The sequence below is a fragment of the Triturus cristatus genome, chromosome 12 (assembly GCF_964204655.1).
Source record: "Triturus cristatus chromosome 12, aTriCri1.1, whole genome shotgun sequence".
Taxonomy (NCBI): Eukaryota; Metazoa; Chordata; class Amphibia; order Caudata; family Salamandridae; genus Triturus; species Triturus cristatus.
The window spans coordinates 24,133,238-24,158,876 of NC_140595.1; the positions used below are offsets into that span (position 1 = coordinate 24,133,238).

Sequence of the window (25,639 nt, forward strand, 5' to 3'; positions counted from 1 at the left end):
ATCAAAATCTCACATGGATCAAAATACTTCTGAGTGCCACTGCTTACATGTGAACTAAACAATCAGTGTATAGGTCATGACAAATATGGAAAAGTTACCTGTAATACTAAGTCTCCACAACAAGTATCCTCAATAAGGAGGAATTGGCAGGTATACATAGGTGGAAGCAACATTCTAAATCATGAACTGTCAAACACTGCAGATATATGAAATTCAAATCATAACTTTTTTTCTAAACACATTTTTGAAACAGATTTTAATTTTGACCCGACACTGGAAATATGACCAATTTCATTTCGGGATTCTTATTTTTCTTGTCGAAGTATATTGTTCAAACTTTGCAAAAAACTATTTGACTGGAAAAACATATGGAGCTACTATTGGACTGGGCAAATCTCCTGAACTGGACTCCAGACATTCTACGCATATTGTCACTTAAAAAGCTAGTTTTCCCATGATGAAGGAATGTTTGGGGCAGGGGTCTGGAACCACGAGCTTGTGAGCTACTGTAGCTCTCCAGCTACCTCAGAGTAGCTTACCTGTGTGTATTGGAAACATTTTGCTTGGTTGAATTATTATACAATTCAAAATTGAAATAATACAACACTAATAATATGAGTAGCTCTAAATGCATTTCATTAAACGTAAGTTGCTCTCAGTACAGGAAAGGTTGGAGACTCCATCAGGGCATGGATTCAGAGGCTGAGTCAATGGGAAAAGGGCAGTGTTGGGCAATAAAGCAGGAGAGCTTGGCACCTATTGAAAACAGTAGAGCAATACTGCAAGTATTAGATATCTTTACATTTGTATTGCGTTCCACTTATTTACCAGCTAAAATCCTAAACGTGACTAACAAGATGCAGACGCAAGCAGGACCTGGGTTGACCATAAAATTGGTAAAAAGGAGAAAAACATATTTCCCAATTCTTTAAAACCAGGACCTGAAAATCTACATCTGATCCATTACAAACCGAGAATTTCAATTCACCTGACATGCTGCGAACCCAAGCTCAAATTAATTTTAGCTGGTTTTTTTTGTTTTTCAAACGAGATGCAGCTAACAGAAGCTCCTGTGAACATGACCATGCTCCGGGGCTAGTAGAATTTGTATTTTGTGCTACTATGCTTTTTGTAAAACTAAAGATAGAGCCTCTCTGCAGCACAAAATCTTACAACGCGGGATCCTGCAAGTGGCTTAAACAGCTGGTACAGGGGAAGAGTCTACAGTGTCATAAAATGTTCTTTTCCTACAGGCTATTCAATGCAATAAAGTTTATCCGATTTTGAAAGTGTTTTTTTTTTTGTACTATTCTTCCAACTGACATTAGCTAGGTCTTTTTTTTTATTTGTAATATTTTAACAATTAATGATTTTGTTTTCTTTTGGTTATAACTTTTGACCAACAAATGGCTAGATGCCTCCAGGCGACACCCGCAGCCTCAAACCGGAAGGTACCCCCAACAGCGACCAGGAGCTGGTAAGAAGATCAGACCCTAAAAGGCACCCATGCCCTTGGATGACCAAATAAACGGTGCCTAACCAACCCCCAAGTTCCCAACTTACCTTTCCAAGTGATGGTCGTACCCAGAAGACCTTCGTCCCCGAGCCTGCAGTGCTTTTGCTAACCGGAGACTCTACATTGAAAGCTACAGGGCTTCCAAAGCCAAAACAGCACTCTGCACCCGGCCGCCCCAGTGCCACTGAGGGTGCAACTTTTGTGTTGGCCTAAACCCCCATTTGCCCTGAGCTTAAGTCCAGGAGCTTTGTTCCCACAACCCAGTGGCCTTCTTGTCAGCAGCCACCAACCAGGGGCCCCCCTATGCCCCCATTGGATAACATTGGGCCTCAGCACTATGCACCCCGATGCCCTAGTGCCGCTGAGGGTGTAACAAGAGTGCATCTTTTACCCTGGGGGACCCCTGAGTCTAACCCCAAAATGAAGACCTGGCTTGGCAGTTCGGGTTGGACTGTTCCCATGAGGCACAGGGTCAAGACTGATTTGTATATAGATGGGTCTGAACTGAGCTAAAAAACGATGATAGATTCAACCCTGATCTGTGACTGGAGGGGAGTGTCTGAATAGTTTCAGCACTCCGTCCATCATCTCCTTGTGTTTGCTTTGCTCACCCTAAGTTAGCAGGGTATGCCCAGACGTGGGTCCCTTGCTCACTTTGTCACTGGATTCAAGCTAGCCGGGCTGATGAAGGGTGTTACCCAGAAACCGGTCCCAGGATGCTTGTTTCCGGTTCAGGGAAGACCTGGCTTGGCAGTTTGGGCTGGACAGCTCCCATGAAGCACAGGGTCAAGACTGATTTGCATATAGCTGGGTCTGAACTGAGGTGGCAAAGTGAGCTAAAGAATGATGATGGATTCAACCCAGATCTGTGACTGGGGGTTTGTGTCTGAATAGTTTTAGCACTCCGTCCGTCATTTCCTTGTGTTTGCTTTTTTAACCCCAGAACACCAACTCCCACAACCAAGTACTTACCTTTAAACCAATAACACTATTTTCCTCCAAAGGACAACACTGACTGTTTTTCTAAGAAAAGTTTCTAAGTGTGGAGTTGGAAAACGTAAAGACATTCTTTAAAATTGTACTAACAAAAATGCTTTTACTTACCTCTTTACAGGAAATGTCCCAGTGCAGTATCCAGGCATATTGCACTGTGTAAGAAAAGTAATCTAGAAATAACTTACCTGTTATTTTACAAAAAATCCTATACAAAGTATATGTAATGTATTCTGAAAAGCATTGCATTATCAGGAACACTACTGTACTAAAAAGCTCATTACAAAGTATTGCATTTCTCTGACACCAAACTAAGTCAAAACAAAATGCATATACAATTGCAATTCAATCCATTTACCAACTGCATTACTACTGTAAAGTATTTATTGCTTACCTGTGCTAGGCTTGCTTGGTTCTAGAAAACAAAATACCTAAAAGAATATTTTTATACAAAAACAATTGGTCTGAAGTTCAGTCTGAGTGTGTGAATTAATTTGCTGCCTGTGTGTGTACATCAAATGCTTAACACTGTCCTCTGATAAAGCCTTACTGCTCGGCCACGCAACCACAAATGGAGAGTGAGGTGCTATCTAACTTTACCTCTGCCTACCTTTTGGGTTCCACTGGACTGTGCACACTATACCTCACTTTGGTATAGTATATACAGAGCCAGCTTCCTACATAGTGATTTTGCATATGGTGGTTCTATTCAGTCCAAAGAATCTTCTTGCAGCATTATATCTTTAATACTAAGGAACCTGCATGTCAATTCCCCTGCACTTCTCATGTTTAGCCAACTGTCCTCCACATAGGTCCAATATCTCTTTTTGAGGAGCTTTAGAGACCTTTTTTGGATGTTGCCGGGGTTTAGCCATAGATCACTCATACCCAGGTTGACCAACCATGCCTTTATATAATTGAACACACCCTCTAGTGTCTAATGATAATACAACTTAGAGTGATTCTTTCATAGGCAGTGGTGAATCGGTTAAGGGCATGAGGGCACTCGCATGGGTGACGCTCTTCATGCCCAGATCTAAGCGCATTGATGTCAGTGGAGCATTTCGGGGGAGCTCCAACACGGATCACATGACTTTATTTTCGTTTTTTTCAATGGGGGCTACGTTAACGTGTCCCCATAACTCCGCACCATAAAGTTTGGTTCCTATTCCATTCGCTTGATATACTTAAATCACTGGGGTCACCGGTCTGTAAGTTGACTTTAACTTTTTGGTTGAGGCGTGCTGTGGCGAGAGTTGGCTTTTTAGTAATTGTGATGACCGTGTTAGTAAGCCTCACCCCTAAATAATCAAACTGTCACCTCCCCTAGTGTAGTTGGGCCCAGCTTTATACTTTTTTTTGAAGGACTTATGACGGTTGAAAACCCTGAATTCTGTTATTAAGGTATTCATTTCTAATCCATGTTCCTCACAGCCCCTCCCAAACTGGTCCACTAAGTTTAGAAGCCCCACCAGGGACCTGAAAATGAGCAGGGTGTCGTTTGCAAACAGTAGTGCAGGCAACTCTTGCCCTGCAAGTTTAGGGGGATCACCCCTATGATCTGTTAGTTGTTCAATCACTCCATTTATTTAGAAGGTAAAGAGGGTTGTTGCGAGGACAAACGCTTGCCTGACTCAGAGACTCACTCCATTAGCCCACCCTCACTCCCCCATCCAATTTGGGCATCATTATTTGTGTGAAGTCTGATAATTTGCAGGAGCGTTTTGGGGATATCAAATCTGGTGAGAGCTCTCCAGAGTTTTTCCCTTGGCACTAAGATGAATGTGGCGCAAAGATCTACAAATACTACGTATAAAGTGCCTTCCTTGATTGTCACATATTTCCACAAGATCAGAAGGCAGCGAAGAAACTGATCTATAGTGCTTCTCTTCCCTCTGAATCCTGCCTGCAGGGGTGATTGTAAATTCCCTTCCCTCATCCAGTCATGGATCCTATCCAGCAGTTGCAGACAGAATATTTTCTGGGCAATAGCAATAAGGCTGAAGGGCCTGTCATTTACTGGGTCACTTGTGTGTCCCTTTTTGCATATAGGAACTACTTCAGTACCCAGTCATGAATCTGGGATTTCAGCCCCTTTTAGTATAACGTTGAATGTACAATTTAAACTCACACCCTATATTTGGGGCTCAGAAAGATTGAGATCCCTCGGAATTTGGTCTAGGCCTGGTGCTTTCCCCCACTGCAAGGTTGTAATTGCATCTAAGGTTTCTTCTACGTTAAGTGAGGTGGTCTGTGTCTGTTCCCAGTTTAATAGTTTGAAAAAAATGGGGACCCCTACATTAACAATGAGTACTTGCTAGCTAGTAGGGAAAAGTATATCAAGGGAAAAAAAGACTAGCTACTCACAATTATGAAAATTGAGAATGATATCAGGACATCTTACACCTAATTAGACAGTGCTGAATTATCAAAAATAGGATTTTATTTTGTTTTATATATTTTTTCATTTTTTTCCTTGAATATCAAAAATACAGATTTCTGTATGTTTTATACTCACAATGTGTGAGAAAGTGGCTCTGTATATACTGTTCCCAAATATGTACAGGGTGTACAGAGTCCACAGTGGCTTGGCAGAGGCTAAAGTTAGATATAACCTTACTCTCTAAAGTGGTAGCTTGGTCGAGCAGTAAGGCAGTATCAGAGGACAGTGGAAAGCATGTGTTGCACTCACTCAGCCAGCAAATGGTCTCACACACTCAATAACTGAACTCTAGGCCAATGGTTTATATATTAAAAATATATGCTCGTTTTATTTTAGAACCAACAATAGGTATTAAAATATACTTTCTCAGAATGAGATGCTTTATATAAATACTTTTGCAATATGCAATTGACTTTTATAGAAAGTTACAAGTAGTTGCAATAGGCAACACAATTCTAAACACAATAATGCATGGAGTTCAATGGAAGTTTCAAGTTATTTGCCACAGATTACTGTTAGGATTACTTTTGGAATTCCAGGACTGGATCCTAGAGTTAGTCCTGGGTCAGTACTTGGAATCAAGTGATAAAAGTTGACTTAATTACTGTGATGATTTTTAGACAATATTTTGCTATTACTCGACTGGCAGAGTTAAGGTTTGGGCATAGACTCAGGGGTCTCCCAGGGTCAGGTAGGTACAGTGGTTTCACCCTCAGCAGCACAAGGGCGGCCGGGTGCAGAGAGAGTTAGGCCCAATGTTATCCTATGAGAGGCCTTGGTTGGTGGCCGCTGACTAGCAGGCCACACGGCTGTGAGAGCTGGGCTCCTGGTCACTTACTCAGGGCAAGTGGGGAAGTAGATCGGTGTAGAGGTTGCACTGCCAGGGCCACTCGGGCGGCTGGGTGCATGGTGCTTTTGAGCCTTCGGGAGCTCAATTGATTTCAATGGGAAATTTCTGGTTTAGAAAAAGACTGCAAGCTCGGGATGAAGATTCTTCAGGTGCCACCACCACTTCGAGAGGTAAGTTGGGTAGTTGGAGGATAGGTAGGTACCCCGGGATTGGGCACAGGGGGCCGCAGGGCGCCGGGGTGCCTTTTGGTGTTGGGAAATCTTACCCTCTGTTGATCGCGGTTGGGGGGGCACCTGGTTCTGAGGCTGCAGGCTTCTTCAGGAGTGTCAAGGGAGGTCTTTGGGTGCCGGACTTGGGCCACAGTCGCCGTGGGGTCGTCCTCGTGGTCTTTGTTCACTCCGGCACAGATCAGGCTTGGCAGGTGCAGAGTGTGATGGGTTTGCGGTTCCGGGCTGCTGCCAGGGATTAGAAGTAGATTTTGAGTAGAGCCTCTCCTCATGGGAGTCCCAGGGGTTTAGAGTCAAAAGGTAGCCAGGTCCTCCGGGGTTTGTGAGGTTGCTGGGCACAAGAGATGACGGATTGGAGCAGGTTCGAGGGTTGACAGGCCGGTAGGGCTGGGGCCAAAGCAGTTGGTGTCTTCCTCTTCTTAGCAGCTGCAGAGCAGGTCTTCTTTCTTCTAGCTCTTCTTCAGATTTTGGAATCTGGGGAAGGAAGGTTCAGGGTGCCCCTAAATACTAGATTTAGGGGCGTTACAGGTAGGTGGAGGGCAGGGACCAATGGGTCCCTGTCCTGGGGTGGGTACACCCCCTATCCTGCCTCTCTCCTGTGGGAGGGGGGCAGTAGCCTAGTCCTGATAGGGCAAGGCTTCCCATCTTCAAGATGGCGAGAGCCCGGAGATGTGCTTCACCTCGCCTCCCCCACCTGAGGGGTGGGGTTGGCAGGCTGGCACATCCCCTGTCCTTATTTGGGGTTTCCGGCCAAGATTCCTGCCAGAGTGGGGGGGTTGCAGTGGCTTGGGGAAGCTCACAGAGGCGGCATGCCTTTGAAGCTTCCCCCTGCCCATACTGGGGGAGGAGATTTAGCACCTCGTCCAGGATGTGCATTGTTGCAGGCCCGGGAGAGCAGGGGCTCTCCCACCCAGGGGTCCAGCAACATGTCTGCGGTGTGGCAGCCTAGGCAGCCTCAGAGCAGACGTGGATTGTAGGTTAGGTTTAAGGGGGCATCTCTAAGATGCTCTCTGGGGTGCTTGGTACATTAAATCCCACACTGGCATCAGTGTGGATTTAATGTGCTGAGCAGTTGCATACCAAACTTCTCAGGCTTCAGTGCTGCCATTATGGTGCTGTGGAGTTCGTGTTTGACAAGCTCCCAGCACCATGTACTCTTAAATGGCAGCACTGCACTTACAGGGCCCAGGAATGGACCTGGGTACTGTAGGGGCACAGGGCTCCTGCCTCTGTGCCCACACCACTGGCATAGGGCACCCAGCTAGAGGGGTGGCTGACGTATGCCAGGGCAGTGTAGTTTGTGGGCATGGCACACAGGGATGTGTGCCATGTCGATTCTGTTTTGTCTTGTACCCAGACACTCAGCCTGCCAGGGCAGTGTGTGGGTGTTAGGGTACAGGGCCTCTAAGGGTGGCACAATGAGTGCTGCAGCCCTTAGAGGCCTTCCATGGTCACAAGGCCCTGGGTACCATTTACCAGGGGCTGACATGGGGCCAGGGCTTGCCAATTTGGTTTTGAGGTTTTTGTTTAGGGAAGGAACATAGGCCCTGGGCACCTGATTGGCAGGAGTCCAGGGCACACTCAGTCAAAGTACATTCAGCATTTCAGCAAAAAGTGGGGGCATACCATGCAAGAAAGATGACACTTTCTCACAAGTACCACGAAACATAGGTATCTGAATGATGCAGAGTGCACGCTTCCCTCGCTCAGTCTTGCAATCCGAAACCAAGAGGGGTAGCCCAACCTCCTCCGGGCCCGCCCTTGGCTGATATGCGTGGTGAGCAGGCGCAGTGGCTGGCGGGAGTGAGTCCCCAGCGAAGCCTCTCCCCAGCAGGCAGAGCAACCAGGTTCGTTGGTGGCTAGAATTGTTTTGAAACAAGTCCCTACGCTGTCCACACTACAGTCCCAAGTTGGTCCTTCCACTCGGTCTTCCTTCCTTTGCACAAAGCATTCCTTGTCGGACTTCATGTATCTTGTTTGGATCCATCGTTTCCTCAGTTGATTTTTGCAGCCACCATGTTCCCAGCTTCAACATTAAGTGTTGCTAGATTTGACTTTTTTCCTTAGTACAGATTTTGCATAATATATATATATATATATATAAATTATTTGTAATTACACATGCAATCTTAACTTACTGTTCAGATATTTTCTCCGATGTATGCTTCATTGTGCAGGCCAAAGTGACCAAGGTGAACAAATGTATGGTCTGGAACGTGTGTACCATGGCTCAACCAATCACTTTGACATACATGGTACTACAAGTCAATCAAGAGCTATGGACTGCCAGTTCATGTATTAACACAGCCATAAATACCAAACTATGATTTTGATTTATTAATCCCGCCTTGACTAGGTAGGCCTCCACAGCCCACAAAGTATGAACAGGGTGTTTTTTCTGGGCAGAAAAGGTTTAGACAAGCATTGGAAATGCAAACGGTCTTGCATTTATTGGAGTTAGAGCTACTGGTATTGTAGTGGCAATGTTATTTACCTATGTGTTATGGAGTGTATGTATGTGGTGTGTAGTGGAATTATGTGGGTTGGAATTGATTAGTTATTTGTGTGGTGTGCAACTGTGTGTGGAGTGGATTTGTGTAGCAGAATTATGTGGTGTGATGTGGATAGTAATTATGTGGTATTGAGTGTACTGGAATTATTTGGAGTGGGATTGGGTGTTATGGAGTGGAATTATGTGGAATGTTATTTTGTGGAGTGGTATGTAGTGGGGTTCAATTATGTGGTGTGATGTTGAATTTTGTGGCACAATGTTGAATTGCGTGGTGTGGATTGGATGTATGTGGTGTGTAATTGTGGTGTTGAGTTGTATTATGTGGTTTGGTGTTAAATTATGTGGTGTGGATTGGAAATCTGTGGAGTTGAATTGTGTGACGTGGAACTGTGTGGATAGCTTTGCGTTTTTGGTGGCGAAGAACAACAAATAGGTAGGAGCTAGGCTCCAGATCCCTGTATTTGGATGTTAAAAAAAAAAAAAAAAAAAAGAGTTGGCACTATTGGTGTTGTAAATGTATCTTACTTATGTGTTGTGGAATGGATTGGAACCTGTTTGTTCGTGGTCAGGGAAACAACAATGATTGCCGGTTGACATTGATAGAAAACAATGCACACTGGATGTGTGTAGCACCTGAGCATTTCCAGATTATGTCAATCTGTTTTGCAGGCATGCTTCTACTATCCTCTTTTTGAGATTAGTTTCAGATTCATGGTAATTTACTCTTGAAATGACTCTGCAATGAATCCACCAATAAAATGCCTGATGACCGGTGAAGTAGTAATGCATGCTCTGAAGGACATGAGCAGCCCCTGGCCATTCTTCAATAAAAAAAAAAAAAAGGACTACTGCTGTGCTAGATAATGGCAAAAAAGGACTGCTTTAACAGAGTTGTGAATGTGTGATGCCAGAGTTCATTTCTAAGATGTCAAAATGCATGAAGCCGCGCACTCACTTAGCACACAAAAGTGTTTTTAGTCAGCCAGCAGGGCAGACGCCTGAAACCTGTTTCTCATGGTATGCCAATTTACAATGTGTCAGTATACTCAGTCGTAATGCAGTATATGAATTACTAGAGCTTCCCACACCTCTGCGGGGCTAAAGCACTCACTGTGACAGCCCCACGTTCTACTACACTTACACTCTGCATAACACTTGTGCTTTCAACCTACGAGTTACAAATGAGAAGAACTCTGCTTATGCAGATCAGGAGACGGCTCCCCTTCCTAGTCCGCATGGAACAAGACTTTTAGGCGAGTACTGGCAGTGAAGACCCACCTGACTCGTGCACTTAGAGCTCCTAGTCACAACACGCATAACCAGGCAGTGCTACACCACACATCTCAAGCACAGCTTTGAGACAAGCGCTTCAAACTATTACCAGCTTGATTCAAACTCCTTAATTGCCGCAATCGAACCACAACAATCCTAAGCACAATATCAAACAATAGAATAGTTAAAACTGACTGTTTTGTACACTCAACCGTGCTCCACCCAGACAAAAAAGTAATGGTGTATCTTTGCACAAGTGTTCAAAAATTCAACTCAGACAGCCTGTTTTACCATCCCACAGAGGAAAATCAAAGAGAGTAAAGTGCAGAATGAGACTCGAGGGAATGGTATACCTTTACAAGGGGGCCTGCAGGGTGAAGGTCACAGTAGAGGTCGAAGGGAGGGAGCCCCTGGCTACCTGGAGTCCTGGGAAATGAAGTGCACCGCGTTACTGTGGAAGACCTGGCAGCCTTCCCACGCCTTCTTCAGAGAAAGCACGTTTCTCTATACATCCACTGTGCGAGGCGTTGCATAAGAAGTCCACCGGCGCTGGGGGCCAACAAATGAGGTGTCAGGCTGCTAAAAACGTCAGAAGCACAAGCCAACGAACCAAAAGCTTCCCTCAGACACAAAATCAGCCCCTTCTCAGGCTTTATCGGGCCTCTGTTTTTCTGCTCATTAGTTCATGTCAGTCATGTCTTTGCAACACAGAGGGCAGCAGGGGTACCTTGTACGCTTATCAATTCTGTAGAGCCAGCATCAGCGTCCTGCAGAGACATTCTTAAGCAGCAAGGTAGCTCTGTCTGTACATGTCGCAGACACCTGCGTTCAGGTTGTGGGTCAGAGGTTCAAATCTTAGCAGCCTTTCCTCAGCCACTCATCGTTGCGAGGATGATTTTGAGTTTCATGGAGTTGGATCATTGTAGCATCTATTATTTATAGCCTCATGGGACACTTGAGCTAATTGTTTATTTTATTTCAGTGTATTGTTATAAAAGACAAATGTTGCTGACCAAAACAAGCGGGAGGGGGGTTCACGGAACAGAACAGGCACCCTCAGAAGGCTCCGATAAGCAGCTAATAAACACCGCAGAATTTTTTTTCATGCCCTAGACAGCAAGCTCTGCTGGCAAGCAACAGTCTGCATTTTTTCTGAAAAGTGAAACCTCCATTGGTGAGGCCTTATAGAACAATAAAAACTGTTGAACCACTTAATCAAACAAGCATAGGCATAGCCCAATAGGTCTCGCCTTTGGGACCCTATAAGCATTTAGACTATAATACAGCAATACATACAGGAGTGCTTCATAGTATGCGTCTGCCATTTTTAGGAGCTGGAATTGTTCAGGTGTTATCGTCCGCTTTAATGGTGCTGAATTTACCTACCTAAAAAGGATGGGGGCTGGGTTCTGAAATCCATTTTTGACAGTAGTCCGTCAAATTATAACTGACGCTGCAGGGCGCTGATAGTCCAGAGTAGCACCGCAAGCACAGAGAGGTGCGCTAGGCACGATCCAGGCTCCTGGGACCCTCACACATGGTGTTTTGTTTACCGGGGAACGTTGCATTTCTGCTAAAATTGCACAGTGCATGTGCTTTTAAATTAAACTCTTAAGTTCTTCCTGCGAGCACATTGGTTACATGTTAATGTCATTTATATAGCGCTTCGTACCCCTGATGAGGTGACGCGTTGGCAGTGAAGTATAGCAAGGATGTAATCATAGATATATATATTTATACTTCTTTTCATGAAGTGGTGCATTGCGCGAAATGGAGCGAGGGGTCGAGGGTGCACTCATTAGTTTTCGGGCACGGAACAGAAACATTTTCACTATTTTGACAATACTGTAGTTATTTTAAAATAAGTGTTCCACGACGTCATTGTGAGGAACACTTCAGTGCATGTTTATGGTGTAGCTTTGCTAAACTCAAAGTTTGGAAGCAACCGGTTTGTTGCCCCAATTAATTGAGAGTTTTGGGTAAAGATGCTTTTGCTGGAGGCTAATATTGTCAGGCACCTCATCGGACTCGCATGTGCTGTCTGTGCGCAGAGCCGATACAGCTCTTCCTCACGCTTTAGTCAATACAATGAGCCCTAAAGAAATCCCTTAATACACCCTCATGTTTAAGCTGCAAGAAAAGGCTCACTTAGAAGGCAGCAAATTAACCTAATAGGCTGTGACGGGTGACGCCCACAGCAGGTGCCAAATTAGAAAAAAAGCGCACGTGGTGAAAAAGTGTGTTTAGAGTTTACCGCATGGATCCCTGAAAAATTGAAACTTTTTGGGAGCTTTCCCTAGACGTTTTGTAATCCATGCGATGGCTCTCGTGCGTGATCCTAAAATGTTTGAAACTTACACTAGGAGGACTTATTTGAGATTGTGCAACATCCAAACATCTGTTGTGCAGACAGGAATAACATTTTCAAAACTAAAATTGGCAACAATATTGCAAACTGGATTACCTTTGCCATCAATTATTAATAACTTCAAATGTCAGTTGGCGGGCAGCATCACAGACGTACATTTAGCCAGCGATTATGCGATTGGTTCAACACTGGCACTTCCCGACAACAACCCCGGCCTTTCTGCTCTGCAGACGGGCCACTCTGAAAAACAAAGCTTGGCAGGCTGCCTTCCCACAAGTCTCGTCACCCACAATCACAGGTATGCTGATCGGCCATGAGGGCAGGGGACACAACTGTACTCCCATCCCAAAATGTGCGCTATAGAAATACCACTTACAAACATACCAACATTCCTCTCTTAGGCGAGACCTAAACAAAGCACCAATTAATTAAAGTTGTGAGGCTACAGCCTGCGCTAGATGGAGAGAACCCTCAGCTGTAGTCAACATATCATGAAATATACCCTCTTCATGTGTGTACCAAGTGTGCAGAATCTGCGGAGCCACAGCACTGCTCTTTTGTACTCCCTCCAGCTGATAAGTGAATGCAGCGGCACGGTCATTTGCAATGAGGTGTTAATTTGTAATAGCTGCAGCATAATGCCATAATTACCGGATGAAGCGGGAAACAAAACAAAAAGCAGCCGAGCTGCCACTTACAGCTCCAGCGCTGCAGTGATTACCAGCCATGTCTCATCTCAGCACAGAGGCTCTCGCATCCGCTTTCTCAATGTCCATTCGAGTGACAGAAGCCGTGTGCTCCATTATGCTGTTGGTTCAACACTGGCACTTCCTGACAACAACCCCGGCCTTTCTGCTCTGCAGACGGGCCACTCTGAAAACAAAGCCTGGTAGGTGGCCTGTCTTCCCACAAGTCTCGTCATCCACATCACCGCTTCAGAAGGGCTTCCATTGGCTGTTCTCGCTCTCGGGTCTGTGTCTGGTAATGTTTTGAATCTCAAAGCCCGTCTAATGCCTTTTTGTAGAGATGACCTTTTGACAACGCACATATCATCAGACAGAACCAGCTGAGTGCAGACGAAGAAGTGCAATAAAGAACAAGGAGGAGGAAACTATAAACAAGGGCCACTTGGCAGCAAAAGTGACCGCGCTAATTGGAAAAAGATGGCACCCTGCGCACCGCCGCTGCTCGCCCTCACAAACTGGAGGCCGTGTTTTGTAAAAGTCTGGAGTGATTCCAAGAGGCCATCTCCTAGAGCAGCGAATTCGCGCTGCGCAAGGCTCGACCTAAAAAGAATAGCGACTCCTGGCATTTGGAAGTAGTCATTGCATGTTGCGTTTTTGGCCTCCGCAACAAGGTCTTGAATTTGCCTTAGCAATTTAAGAGAAGGTGAAAGTGAAGCCTTGCCTAGGCTACGATCGAGAATTAACAGCCAGTCAGCTGCCAGAGAAAATTCCATGTGAAACAGAAGGATCACTTCTTGGGGCATAGTGCACTCTCTCTCTCCGTTAAGCTGTTTTACTTTAATTTTTATAGTTTAGAAAAAATATCGAAGTTTAAAGACTGAGAATTCTCCACAGGTCAAAGCCTTTCTAGTTCTGGTACACAGTAATTACTATTCTGGGTTCATGAAGATCAGGGAAGTTTTTCTATGACTGCATGGCCAAGCCTTTTTTTTTTTAAAGCACTTGTTTTGTGATCAATTCATAAAGGAGGTGTTTCTCAAAGACCAGGGCAAAAATAATATCTTCCAGCAGGGGGGAATCACACTAAATAGATTACACTTTTACACCAAAATGTGACTGGGCTGTGAAGTCAAGCATAAACTCAGAAACAGACAGTCAGTGAGGGTGCTGAATTTGCAACCAGCATGCTCAATCTTTTAATGTTAATTACATCCCCCACAATGCCAATGCCTACAAGAGACCAGAGTATTTTGAGAACAGGCTTCTGTTAATTTAAACTCAATAGGAATACTTTAAAGAAAGACTGAATGACCATAGACAGTATTAAGGAATTCATCTATGGTGGTACTCACCAATAAAGTGTGTAGCTGGGCTGCGTGATTCGAGAACAATCTTGGAGATTGCTGACAAAGCTGGCAGACTTGTGAAATCTGTTGGAAGAAGGCAAAAAGAAATATTTTCTGGAAAGCACCAACTCTATGGAAATAAATGTCTAGGGTATACTGAAGCAGAATTATTGATCACTGCCACACAACATTTTATCATTGCCAAGCCGCTGGATAGTGCAGAACCTAGCAACATGTACCATCTTCACCAAAGTAACAGATCTGCCATTTGTGGTATTTAAATGTAATAATTAAATCCACTGCTACCGATTACCTCTTACAGCCTCAGTAGGAAAGACACCGATTGTGGTGAAGAGGACACATACCCTTAATTCTCATAAATTACTACGCTTCAATACATCTGTGATCAAAAGTATAGAAGGCAGACCAGTCTTTCAAAGAGCTCATTCCACTTAAATTAAATATAAAGTTATAATAGTTAAAGCTACAAAATTCTTATCACCTACATAATATCTTAAACCACTGCGATGCTCAAGTGACAAGAATGGAACGTACCTCCTGCAGGGCAGTAGCTTTGTGTCCAGTGACTAAGCGGCACATAATTATATGTTCCAACAAAATGACCTGGAAGGATGATAAAATCGAACTGCTGTCTAACACTGTGAAAGAGATGAGAAATACAAATAAGTTGTACATGAGCCATGCCACAATAAAAGAAGGTTCAAACACTGGATGATACGGTTAAATAAATGTGTTGAACGAGGATTAACACCATTTCTATTCATACCCTTTCCCCTCAGTTCAACATCCAGCAATGGTACTCGTAGAGAATAATTGTACTTTGTCTAGATATAAAAAAAAAAATGTAGTTACATCCATTCACCATGCACCCAGGTTATGATAGCCCTGCAAGTTATAGACCGGCAGTTCTGCCCCAAGCATTAAGAACTCAAACAGAGACATTCCTTTCGATTCAAAGTAAAACTACATAGTATATTTAACAAGTAAAGTATTTTCATCTGATTCTTCAGTTTCAAAGAGCTGAAAAACAGAGCAATGGGGCGGTCATTGCACTGCTTCTATGAGGGTATAAGTCCATAGGCAGCCTGCAATGGGGCACATTTTCTTTCTTTTCAAGGCTGCATGGTTAACAAGGACAGTTCACCTTTTCTCTTTTTAAAAGTGTAAAAGAAAAAGGATTCCCACATTTCATAGACTACATATAGTGTTACTAGGCAGTCTGGTTATGCCAACAGCTCAGGGAGACTATAATCACAGTAACAAATAGTTAATTTTAAGACTGAGTCTTACTTTTAAGCTTTTCTAACTGCATGAGTGCTTTGTCCGTGTACTTCTGTGCCTTCTCCAGGTATCCTGCTTGCATGGAGTGCATCACCGTCACCTATTGAGGATACACACAGCATTGATAACATCAAGAAGCAAATGTTCAGTAATCTTAATCCTTCACCTACCACAACCAAGCAAGAGTATCACTGCCAAATTTGGTTACGATTCCAGGGTACTAATTCAACTTATGTTTCCAAAGGCATAAAATAAATAAGCACTGAACAAACCAATCTGATTGCTTTCAAGCAAGACTCACTTCCTCTGCTACACTCTTGAACACATCGCTCACACAAAAGATTCAGCCTAGGCAGTAGGGTGTTCCAAGCTAATTTGCCAATAATGGCTAGATTAACATTTGTATTTGCTTGAGATGGGATGCTATCATGGACACAGAGGATACTTATGAGTACTTTATATTGGTGATGCGAGCCATGCAAAGCTTTTATGCACTTTGAAAGCAAAGCTACTCATCCTGGAGAGCTTCTGCACAGTCTTCCTTGTTGTGACTGTGAATAGATTTTACCTGGAATTAAAATAAGTCGGTCCACAATTATTTGGTAGCAGTTATGAGTTAAGGACTAAGCTGGACCTCATCTGGATTTCATAAAGCAGATAGCTAATGGCCATTTCTGAAGCAGGCACTCAATCCAATCTTCCTGGGCGCGAGTCAGTTCACATATAGTGGTCCGTGAGAGACGTTTGCTCTAATATAATATTGGCCATCTAGCTTTTTTTTTAAATTGTATTATTTCCTATCAACGGGGGAGTTCACGGATATAAATACTCATCTGACAGACTTGCAGTCTGCTGAGTTGATAGTCCTGTGTATTTTCATAAATGCAAACAAGGGAGTTTGAATCCATTGATTGGAGTTCCCTCACCCAGAGCTCTTGCAACACTGGTATAAACAAACTTTCATAAGACTCACTGTTTTCAAGATGTCTCGCTCTATCACACACAGGTACGGAGGATCTCGGACTTAATGTAAACAGGGGCCACCCCCCCATCAAATCTCGAGTTTAACTCCATGAGTGGGAGCCAGTGAAAAGGTGGTAGAATCCAGTAGCTCAATGGTCCGCTCCTCGCTCTTCTCCACTGTGTGCCATTTAAAATGACAGTAGCTTAATACACATCAGTGAAAACCTAATGTGGGAGTCTGGGCAGATACTTTTAGAAGTAGTCCAAAGAAATGTACAGTGATCCTTCACAGTTCCCGCAACTGAAACCAGAGCCAGGCAAATGGCCAGTCCTTTAAAAACAGGAGGACCTCGGTCTGGAGTGCAGTACTCTTCTGGATGGTTTATAAACTACCACTTAAAAAAAAGTTTTGATGTAAGAGGTTTGAAACAGAGGGAACAAGAGGGCTAGTTTGAAAGAGGGCCAAAGTCAGTGTTAGATGAAAGGTAATAGAAAGATAGCTTGACAATAATTCTATTGATCACTTTACTGATTAATTCACATCCTGGACTCAGAGCTGTAGTTCAGTATTCCAGAATGATGTGTCAACTTATGCAAGACTTCCGTGAAACTGGTTCAAATCCGATTAAGATGCGATTTTAGACACCAGTGAAAACTGACAATGCATGTGCTCCCACAACACATGTTCCTTGAGACAGAGTGAAAGCAATCGGAGGAACTCACCAAGTACACCAATACACACATATGCTCCTTGGGCAGCCAGTGAAAAAGGTCAGCGGGGTTACTAGGGAGAATCTCGTCATCGTGGAGGGTTGAAATGGTCTGGATGCACTGCTGGAGCTGCTTCAAGCATGGCTTGACACTCTTGACCTGTTTCAAAAAGTCGTCATTATTACACCAGAGATAGAGGGTGGATTTGAAGGATATTCATTTGAAGAAAACCTGTTTGGCACTAAATCCTTAAAGACATTTAAACAAGCTATTTGAATGCATATCTGTGCCAGGCACCTAATTTTGCATGACGTATCACTCACTAGATACAATTGTACAACAGGCACGAAAAGGGACACATTAGTGGATAGTATGGTGTTGCCCACTCTAAGATGTACGAATACTCATCTGGTGCATCTCCAAACCTTCAAATAAGTATACAAACTAGAGAATAAGAATATGACCTGTAACCGTCATTTAGATAATCAGGTCACCAGCTAAGCTGCTTTGTTGCATTTGGCTAGCATTTTATGGGAAGGCACTGTTTTAACTGATTGATGCCACAGTAGCTTATATGAGGTCCCTAAAAGCCTGCCTCCCTCTCCTGAGTTTTACAGACCTCAGTCAACCAGTAGCTGGATCGCACCAGATTCCCAACGCGACACCCTCTAACCAACTACACCCACGCCTCCATTACAAGTGCCCCGTCAAATAACCATCCCTGCACAAACACCTGGGCATGTTGATATCACAATTACAAGGGATCAGGCACTTTTGTTACATGTCGAAATCTGCTTGTTAGATCTCATTTTTGAAGGCAGAACTAGAAATATATATTTATCCAGTATTGGGGTATCTTTTACAGATTGACATGCTTGAATCAACCCAATCATCAAGATGGGAATTGCATGGTACCATAGTCAAGTAGTATATAAAATTACCATATACTATAATGGCAATAGGCCCTGACTTTAGTAACGTATCTCTCTCCTTTTTAAAAAAAGGACCAAATTTCATATAAATCCATTCAGTAGCTAGCACCCTATGGAACAATTTCAAGAGAGGCTGAATCCCTCAAACTTTTACCACACGTCAGGTGTGAAGGAAGTTACCCTGAACTCGGCTAAGTTTTTTTTCTTAAAACTACTACTACAACTTTATATTTCAGCTAACATGTCTGAAGAAAAAGGCCTGTTTTGTCCCTTCAAGACTTGCAGGAAGAAAACGGTTCATGTGGACGACCCACATAAGGACTGCATATACTGCCTCCATCCCCAACATGAGGTAAAACAGTGTAAAATATGTCACACTTTTTTCTCTAAAACCTTGAGGGATAGAGAGGGGAGGCTACTCTTGTGACTTAAAAAAACAAAGTAACACAAGACATAATCCGATGAGGACCGTGGCCTCTCAAGAATCGCAAAAGAGCAAGGTCCCATGAAGACGTTTCTGAAGGGGCCAGAAAACTTTTTGAACCCTCCAGGGCTAAGGACTCAAATAAAATGGAGAAACTCTAAAGTCCCCTCAGAGCCAGCCTTATCTGTACCATCTACTCCATTTCACAAGGAGAAAGTACACCCTCATGCCTCCTATTCTAATACAGGGAAAAATAAAACCTCTCATAAGTTCCTGTCGACGCCATCTCCATTGACGGCGCAAGCACACAACCAGTACTTCTATTTCATCATCGCGACAGTCTGCATCTATAACGTCAACTACAGCTGCCATCAACGCTCCCATAAGACATTCAACCATCCACAACATTGTCACTGCCGACAGTATCGACTAAGCCACCGTCAACTGCGCCTTAAGATACGGCGTCAGCCGTCCCGTCGACGAGAGCCTCACCACTGCCGTCGGTCCAGCCTTCAAGGAACCCGTCGACAGGGGCCTCATTGAAGAGAAATCTATCAAAGATGGAACCGTAGACAGTTTTGAAAGGCAACATCAGCCAACAGAGGACAACAACGTAGACGAGAGTACAAATCAAATTGCACAAGACATTTCTACGACCAGCGATCACCTTACTAAGCGAAGTGTCTGTTACCACAGTCACCTATTGGATCTTCAGGTTTAGGGTGAGGTAGGTCCTTTTGGCACTGCCAACAGCCAGTCTGAGCTGCATGCAAAATTTCAGGACTTAGACCAGGATGATGAAGAGCAGTATTATCAACATTACGGCCCTGCTCCTCAAAGACAATTTGAGCCTTATGGGTACTATCCTAGACCCCCAGGCAGGATACTGAAAGATTCTCACCCACAGAACGAACTTCCTGTAGATCCGCCAATGCAACCTGCTGATCCGTTGGACTCCAAATACGCCACCTCCACCCACACCAAGTTTAACTCCTCGTACATCAGTGCATTTACCTGCAAGTGACTATCCATCCTCTTCTGACGAAGAGGGTGAGGCGTGCGAGATTCATGACCCTCCATTGCCGGCTGAGTGGGATGATTACATAATCCCCACACAGTCTCCACATCATCTAACTGACTCTCCGCCGGAGGATATTGAAGGGTTCCACAATCTAATGGAGAGCACGACCACCAGGCTTCACCTCCCTATGGTGTTGAAGCAGCCGGACTGCTTCTTATACGATTTTAAGGAGCAAACAAGAAAATCAGTACACTCCATACCTATGTTTGACTATATTTGGCAGAAGAGGCTAAAGGAAATTAATGAAAACACCAGCTTCAAAGACTGCGGTCCTTCATTTAATTGACAAAAAATACAGGGCTCCTGAGGACTCCCTGGCACGCCTCACTGGGCATCCCACGGCAGACTGTCATATCCCAAGCTGCATAGAGAAGACCCAGAAATCCCTCAACGCCAATTACCATACCTCCTGACAAAGAAGCACGCAGACTGGATGCTATTGGGACACGCTTGTCCTCGAGGTCTGCCATCACAATTCGGGCTTCCAATGCAGTGGCTATTTTGGGTCACTACGATCCGCAGATGTGGTCCGATATGGCATCGATGTTGGATGTCATCCCGGATGACAAGCAACAGGAAACGAGAAACATTTTACACGATGGAAAGCGAGCAGCATCAGAAGTCATTGACTGCGCGATGGATATAGGTATAACTGGTTTCCGGCAGTTAGCCGGTACAGCAGTTCTAAAACGTCAGGGATGGCTAAAAGCAGCAACATTTAGGCCAAGATCCAGGACATATCATTCGATGGAAAGTCATTATTTGGAAAACACATGGATGAGTCTTTACTGACCATCAAAACAGATACTGGATGCCAGCGCACCCAACAGTATCAGGCCTACCAGACAGGGTTACCAGCAGCCCTCCTATCGACAGTCAGCAACAGCTGGTTTCTCCAAACAGGGAACCCGAACGAGAACACCTTCTCAAGGCCGAGACACAGGTCGCAAACTATGACCTCACTCAGGTACCACCTACGACTCTTTCCCGTTGGCACGAAAATATTCAGCCACATCCATCAGTGGAGCAACTCAACATCGGACAAACGGGTGCTGGACCGGAGAAGTTGCACAATGACCACGTAACTCCCCTTTGTCTTCACTTATTAAGATAGGAGGCCAACATTATGCTCCTAAAGGGAGCCATAGAGAACGTTCTAGAAACCCAAAGGGGGAAGGGGTTCTACTCCTGTTTCTTTCTCATATGCATAAAGTCAGGGGACCTATATTAGACCTCAGGTAACTCAACAAATTTGACATTGAGGATGGTTAGAAATTCGGATACCTTGAATCACCTCAGCAGTGAAGATAATATGACTTATCTAGATGTGGAAGACGCTTACTTTCATATCCCCATTCATCTCAAACATCAAAGGTATCCAAGATTCACTTCCCTTCGAACTAAAATACGCCCCATGGATATTTACCAATTGCCTCGCGCCAGTGGCAGCCATGCTGAGAAAGAAAGGTCATCAGGTATTTCCCTACCTAGACAACTGGCTGGTAAAAGCCCCAACTGCACAACAAGCCTCAGCATCTACAAAGGACTGCCTACCCTAGTTTTGTAAATTAGGCCTTATGGTAAACCATGGCAAATCTTCTCTCAACCCTACTCAAACACAAACGTTCCTGGGAGCCAACCTGGATACAGGTAAGAAAAAAACATTTCTATCACGGGAGTTGGAAGATCGGTTGGTTCACTTGCAACAGAACATCTTTAAAAAAACAGTGAGTTTTCAGTGAGAATGTACTAATCGCTCCTAGGCATGCTTTCTTCTGCAATAAACCTAGTGCCTCACATTCCTACCATCCATCCCAGATTTCGTCGTCATGAGGGGTGCATCTATGGCTGTCAGGGGAGGGCATTTGCAAGACCTCCAAATCCAGGGCAAATGGTCTTCTCAAAGAAAGATTTATATAAACAGTCTAATCAAAAGCAATATTTCTAACCCTGCAAGCTTTCCTACCAAGGATCTGCAGAGCTGGTTCGTACAGACAATATGACCAGCATGTATTCCATCAACAAGCAAGGAGGAACAAAGTCTCACACACTCGTAAGAAGCCCAAGAGCATTGGCTCACGGCATATCCCTAAAAGCTGAACATGTCGAAGGTCTTCACAATACATTGGCAGACACTAATTAGGAATGAACAGCAGTTGACACAAGTGGGAGCTGGACCAGCATCAGCAGGAGATCTTCTCACAATGGGGAAAAGTAGCACTGGATCGCTTTGCGACAACCAGCAACAAATGCCGGTTTTATGCCAGCAGATTACCATTCCCAGGGAAGTCCGGGAACGCCCTTTCGATGCGATGGTCCGGGATATATTCATACGCTATCCCCCTATCCCATCGATACCCAGGGTCCTTACCAAAATGAGGACAGAATGCAGTCGTCTCCTGCTGATCGCACCCAGGGGGCACACAAAACACTGGTTATCGAAGCTTCTTCTTTCAGCCAAACCCATTCGCCACTCAGACACCATCCCTCCTGACCAGGAACAATGGGCAGATATGCCATCCAAAACCAGCATCTCTCCACTTGCATGCTTGGCTCCTGAATTCTATGAGTTACGGGACATAGAAACAGCTCAAGGATGTAGGACCATTCTTTCTGAATGCGGGGCAGAAACCACCAACAAAACTTACAAACTGAAATGTTAGAGATACTGTATTTGTTGCAAACAGTAATTTGCATCCTTTTTAAGCTTCGCCAGAGCAAATCTTTCCATATCTGCACGATCTAGCTCAGTTAGGCCTAGTTTTTGCATCTGTAAAGGTACACCTTGTTGCCTTTTCCAGGTACCAACGCTCTTTTCACACCTTGTCCCTCTCTGCTTCCAGACATGAAAAGCAATTTCATTAAAGGTCTTTTTCGAACATTCCTGCCAGTAAGAGCCACGCCTCCAGAATCACGTCTCAATGTGGTACTTTTGCAATTGATGAAGCAGCCTTTCAAATCAATCCATAGGGCTGAACTAAAATGCCTCACATGGAAAGTGGCTCTTCTCCTCACTCTCACATCCACCAAAAGGGTTAGCACGATACAGGCATTCACCACTAAAGAACCTTTCTTGCACTTCACGGATGAATTTGTGCTTCTGAGAACTAATCCCAAATTTATACCAAAAGGTTCCCACCCAGTTTCACCTTAATGAACCTGTCAACCTGCAGACTTTCCCAATACGGCTACGACAGCTGAGCAGGCGATTCACACTTTGAACATCAAAACTTGCATCAAGTTTTACTTGCAGTCAAGGAGCACCAGTGACAAAACCCACTAGAGCCAGATGGATTTCTGCTGCAATTCAATTTTGTCACAAAGAATGGCAAACCTTTAAGAAAGGCGAAGGCGCATTCTACAAGAGCAGTCTCCACATTGGCTGCTCTCTTTGCCGGCATCCCACTGAAACAGATATGATGTGCTGCAAAGTGGGAAAACACCCACAAGTTTACCCATCACTACTGCCTGGAATCCGCACAGTGACAGCTGTAGGTCAGGCAGTGCTTCGACATTTGTTCCAATAAGGTGAGTCTCTAATAACAGGCGTTTGTTTAACTTGCATTGATCTTTATGCTTAACTAGGTTATGCATGCAGTTATACATTTTATTTCCACATGTATATTTCTATGTTCTATTCTGGACAACGTTTCTCAACAAATGTATATTACTTATACCCACCGCACACTAAGGGTCGATATCTCACTGGGACACTGCTTGCTATTTTTGTATAAGCATGTGAATCTATGACAGATATTCCAATACTGGATAAAAAATGAAGTTACTTAACTGTAACTTCATTTATCCAGTATTGGTATCTTTCATAGATTCACATACAACCCCACCCTCCTCCTCTGAAAGGCTCCCCTCATAGCTCGGGATTACAGATTCACAAATCTGAGGGATTCAGCCTCTTGGGATTGTTCTAGAGGGTGCTAGCTACTGATTGCATGACATTTTGTCTTTCTTTAAAAAGGAGATAGATGGTTACTATATTCATGGCCTAGAGCCATTATTGCCTTAGGTAATTTTACATAGTACTTGCTTCTGGTAACGTGATGCTCCCATCTCGACAACGGGGAATGATTCAAGCATGTCAATCTATGAAAGATAACAATACTGGATAACTGAAGTTAAAGTTAAGTAACTTATTTTCATAAATCGATATATACATTCACACATTCATAAATTACACCAAATCAATTCGCAACTCCCGGGTATACCATAGGTATCAAAGAACATACCCCTAACGGGAAAACTCTTCATTGAGGCAGAAATCTCAAAAGATTATTTAACAGCGAAGGTGGTGCAGCACCACCGTCTCCAGATTAGTAGACAAGCGAAAGCAGTGCATAATATGGAGTGTCACTTGCTGGCAACAGCAAATGTGAAAGACTCTCTCCCAAAGTAATCAAATAATGATCTACAATTCTATTTAATTTGTACGAGTCTCCCAAACAGAACTAGCAGAAAAAGATTTGCTAAAATCTTAGGTTTCCATGTGAGCATTCTCATCACATACAGTTCATCAAACAATATACTTGCAACCGTCTTTGGGGTGCAAAGTCTGCTTTTTACCCATAATGAAGGAGTTGTGTGAATACGATTTTAGAAGTCAATTTCATTCCAGTACATCTTGACATTAAATGAGCAGTAAAATACAAGTGTGGGACTCATTTGGGTATAAATTCAGATCTACAAACAAGAGTGACAAAAACTGAATAGGGCAATGTAATAATGTCAGTTCAACACAGAACAAAAAAGTTCATTTTTTTCTTAACTTTGCTCACCTTTGATGACTTTTTTTCAATTCATTGAATAGATTAAGTATGAGAAAGAACATGCTTAACAAAAAGGGATTTAATAAAATCCTACCTGTCCCGCGTCCAAGTAGTGGGTCACCTGCAGCACCAAGAAAAAACCCTGAGCGACTCCTTTTGGATGGGATTTCCTTGCCAGTTTTCGACAATTTGACCACAAAGCGTCAAAAGTGGATGCACTTCTTGCAGTTTTCGTTCCATCAGAAGCAGCTGCACAAAAAAGGCAGTAAAACGTCACGGTCCACTTCATGGACTTTAAAATCTGATCAATTGAGGACTTACTTCCCCTTTTAAGCACCTGGTCATTTGCATACCAATTTCTTTTAAAAACTGGTTACGTTAGAATACAGGGTGATACCGCACACTCCCACCTGCCTTTGCAGCACAATGGAAACATGTAAAATTGGAGCCTTATTTTGAGGTTATATGTTTTCAGATCCTAGACATTTATCTCAGTGATTAAGAGACCAGAAGATAAGCCACAAAACAAAAGTTTCTCATACTGGAAATTCCATGTTACTGGAGGAGAAACAATGGGGTAGATGGTAGTTGTATAATTTTAAGGGAACTTTGCTACAGCAAGTTTTATTATATCCAGTCTCATTACTATCCTAAAGGAAAAAAAGAGAAAGATCAACTCCTTTACTGTAGGATGAATGGAGTAGATGCCTCATGTATGCAGCTAAGGGGGAAAGGTAAAACATCCAGTCAATTGTCCAGTTTAAACTTTGAACGTAGAGGTCACACAAGTTTCGCAGCTTCTTCTATTAGAACATCGCAAAAAGAAAATGGGATGATGAATCAAGGTCAACTTCTTACATTATCCTGTAAGAATACCAGAAAGGGGCAGAGAATGCTAAAGGGAGAGATCACATATGGAAGATGCTATGAAGATGGTATTTAAACAAACAAGATACGCTTCAATTACAAACTGGAAAGCCACCGAGTGACAATAAACTGTCCAGACCATATATTATCCACATGTAAAGCACAAGTTCTTGGTTGCCTAAGCGAAGAGTCTACTGGACTGTCCAGCCTACAACACTTGTGTTAGCCAAGCACACCACGAAAATGGAAACAAACTTTGCATCCCAAGAATCTAACAGTCTGTATGCAGAGCTGGAACATATAACAAACATAACTGGATTTGGAACCTCTGCAGAGTGTGTAAGCAGCACAGGGAAACCTGTCCT

General features: G+C 43.7%; 1 protein-coding gene across 1 annotated transcript in view; it reads right to left on the reverse strand.

Annotated features, from left to right (window-relative positions):
• MAU2 (MAU2 sister chromatid cohesion factor) overlaps window positions 1-25,639 on the reverse strand; it is an 88,999-nt gene that overhangs the window by 39,803 nt on the left and 23,557 nt on the right. The window contains 6 exon segments of the mRNA XM_085638915.1: window positions 14,220-14,297; window positions 14,769-14,872; window positions 15,525-15,615; window positions 17,202-17,348; window positions 24,502-24,548; window positions 24,551-24,656. Coding sequence (XP_085495041.1) covers window positions 14,220-14,297; window positions 14,769-14,872; window positions 15,525-15,615; window positions 17,202-17,348; window positions 24,502-24,548; window positions 24,551-24,656 — 573 coding nt within the window.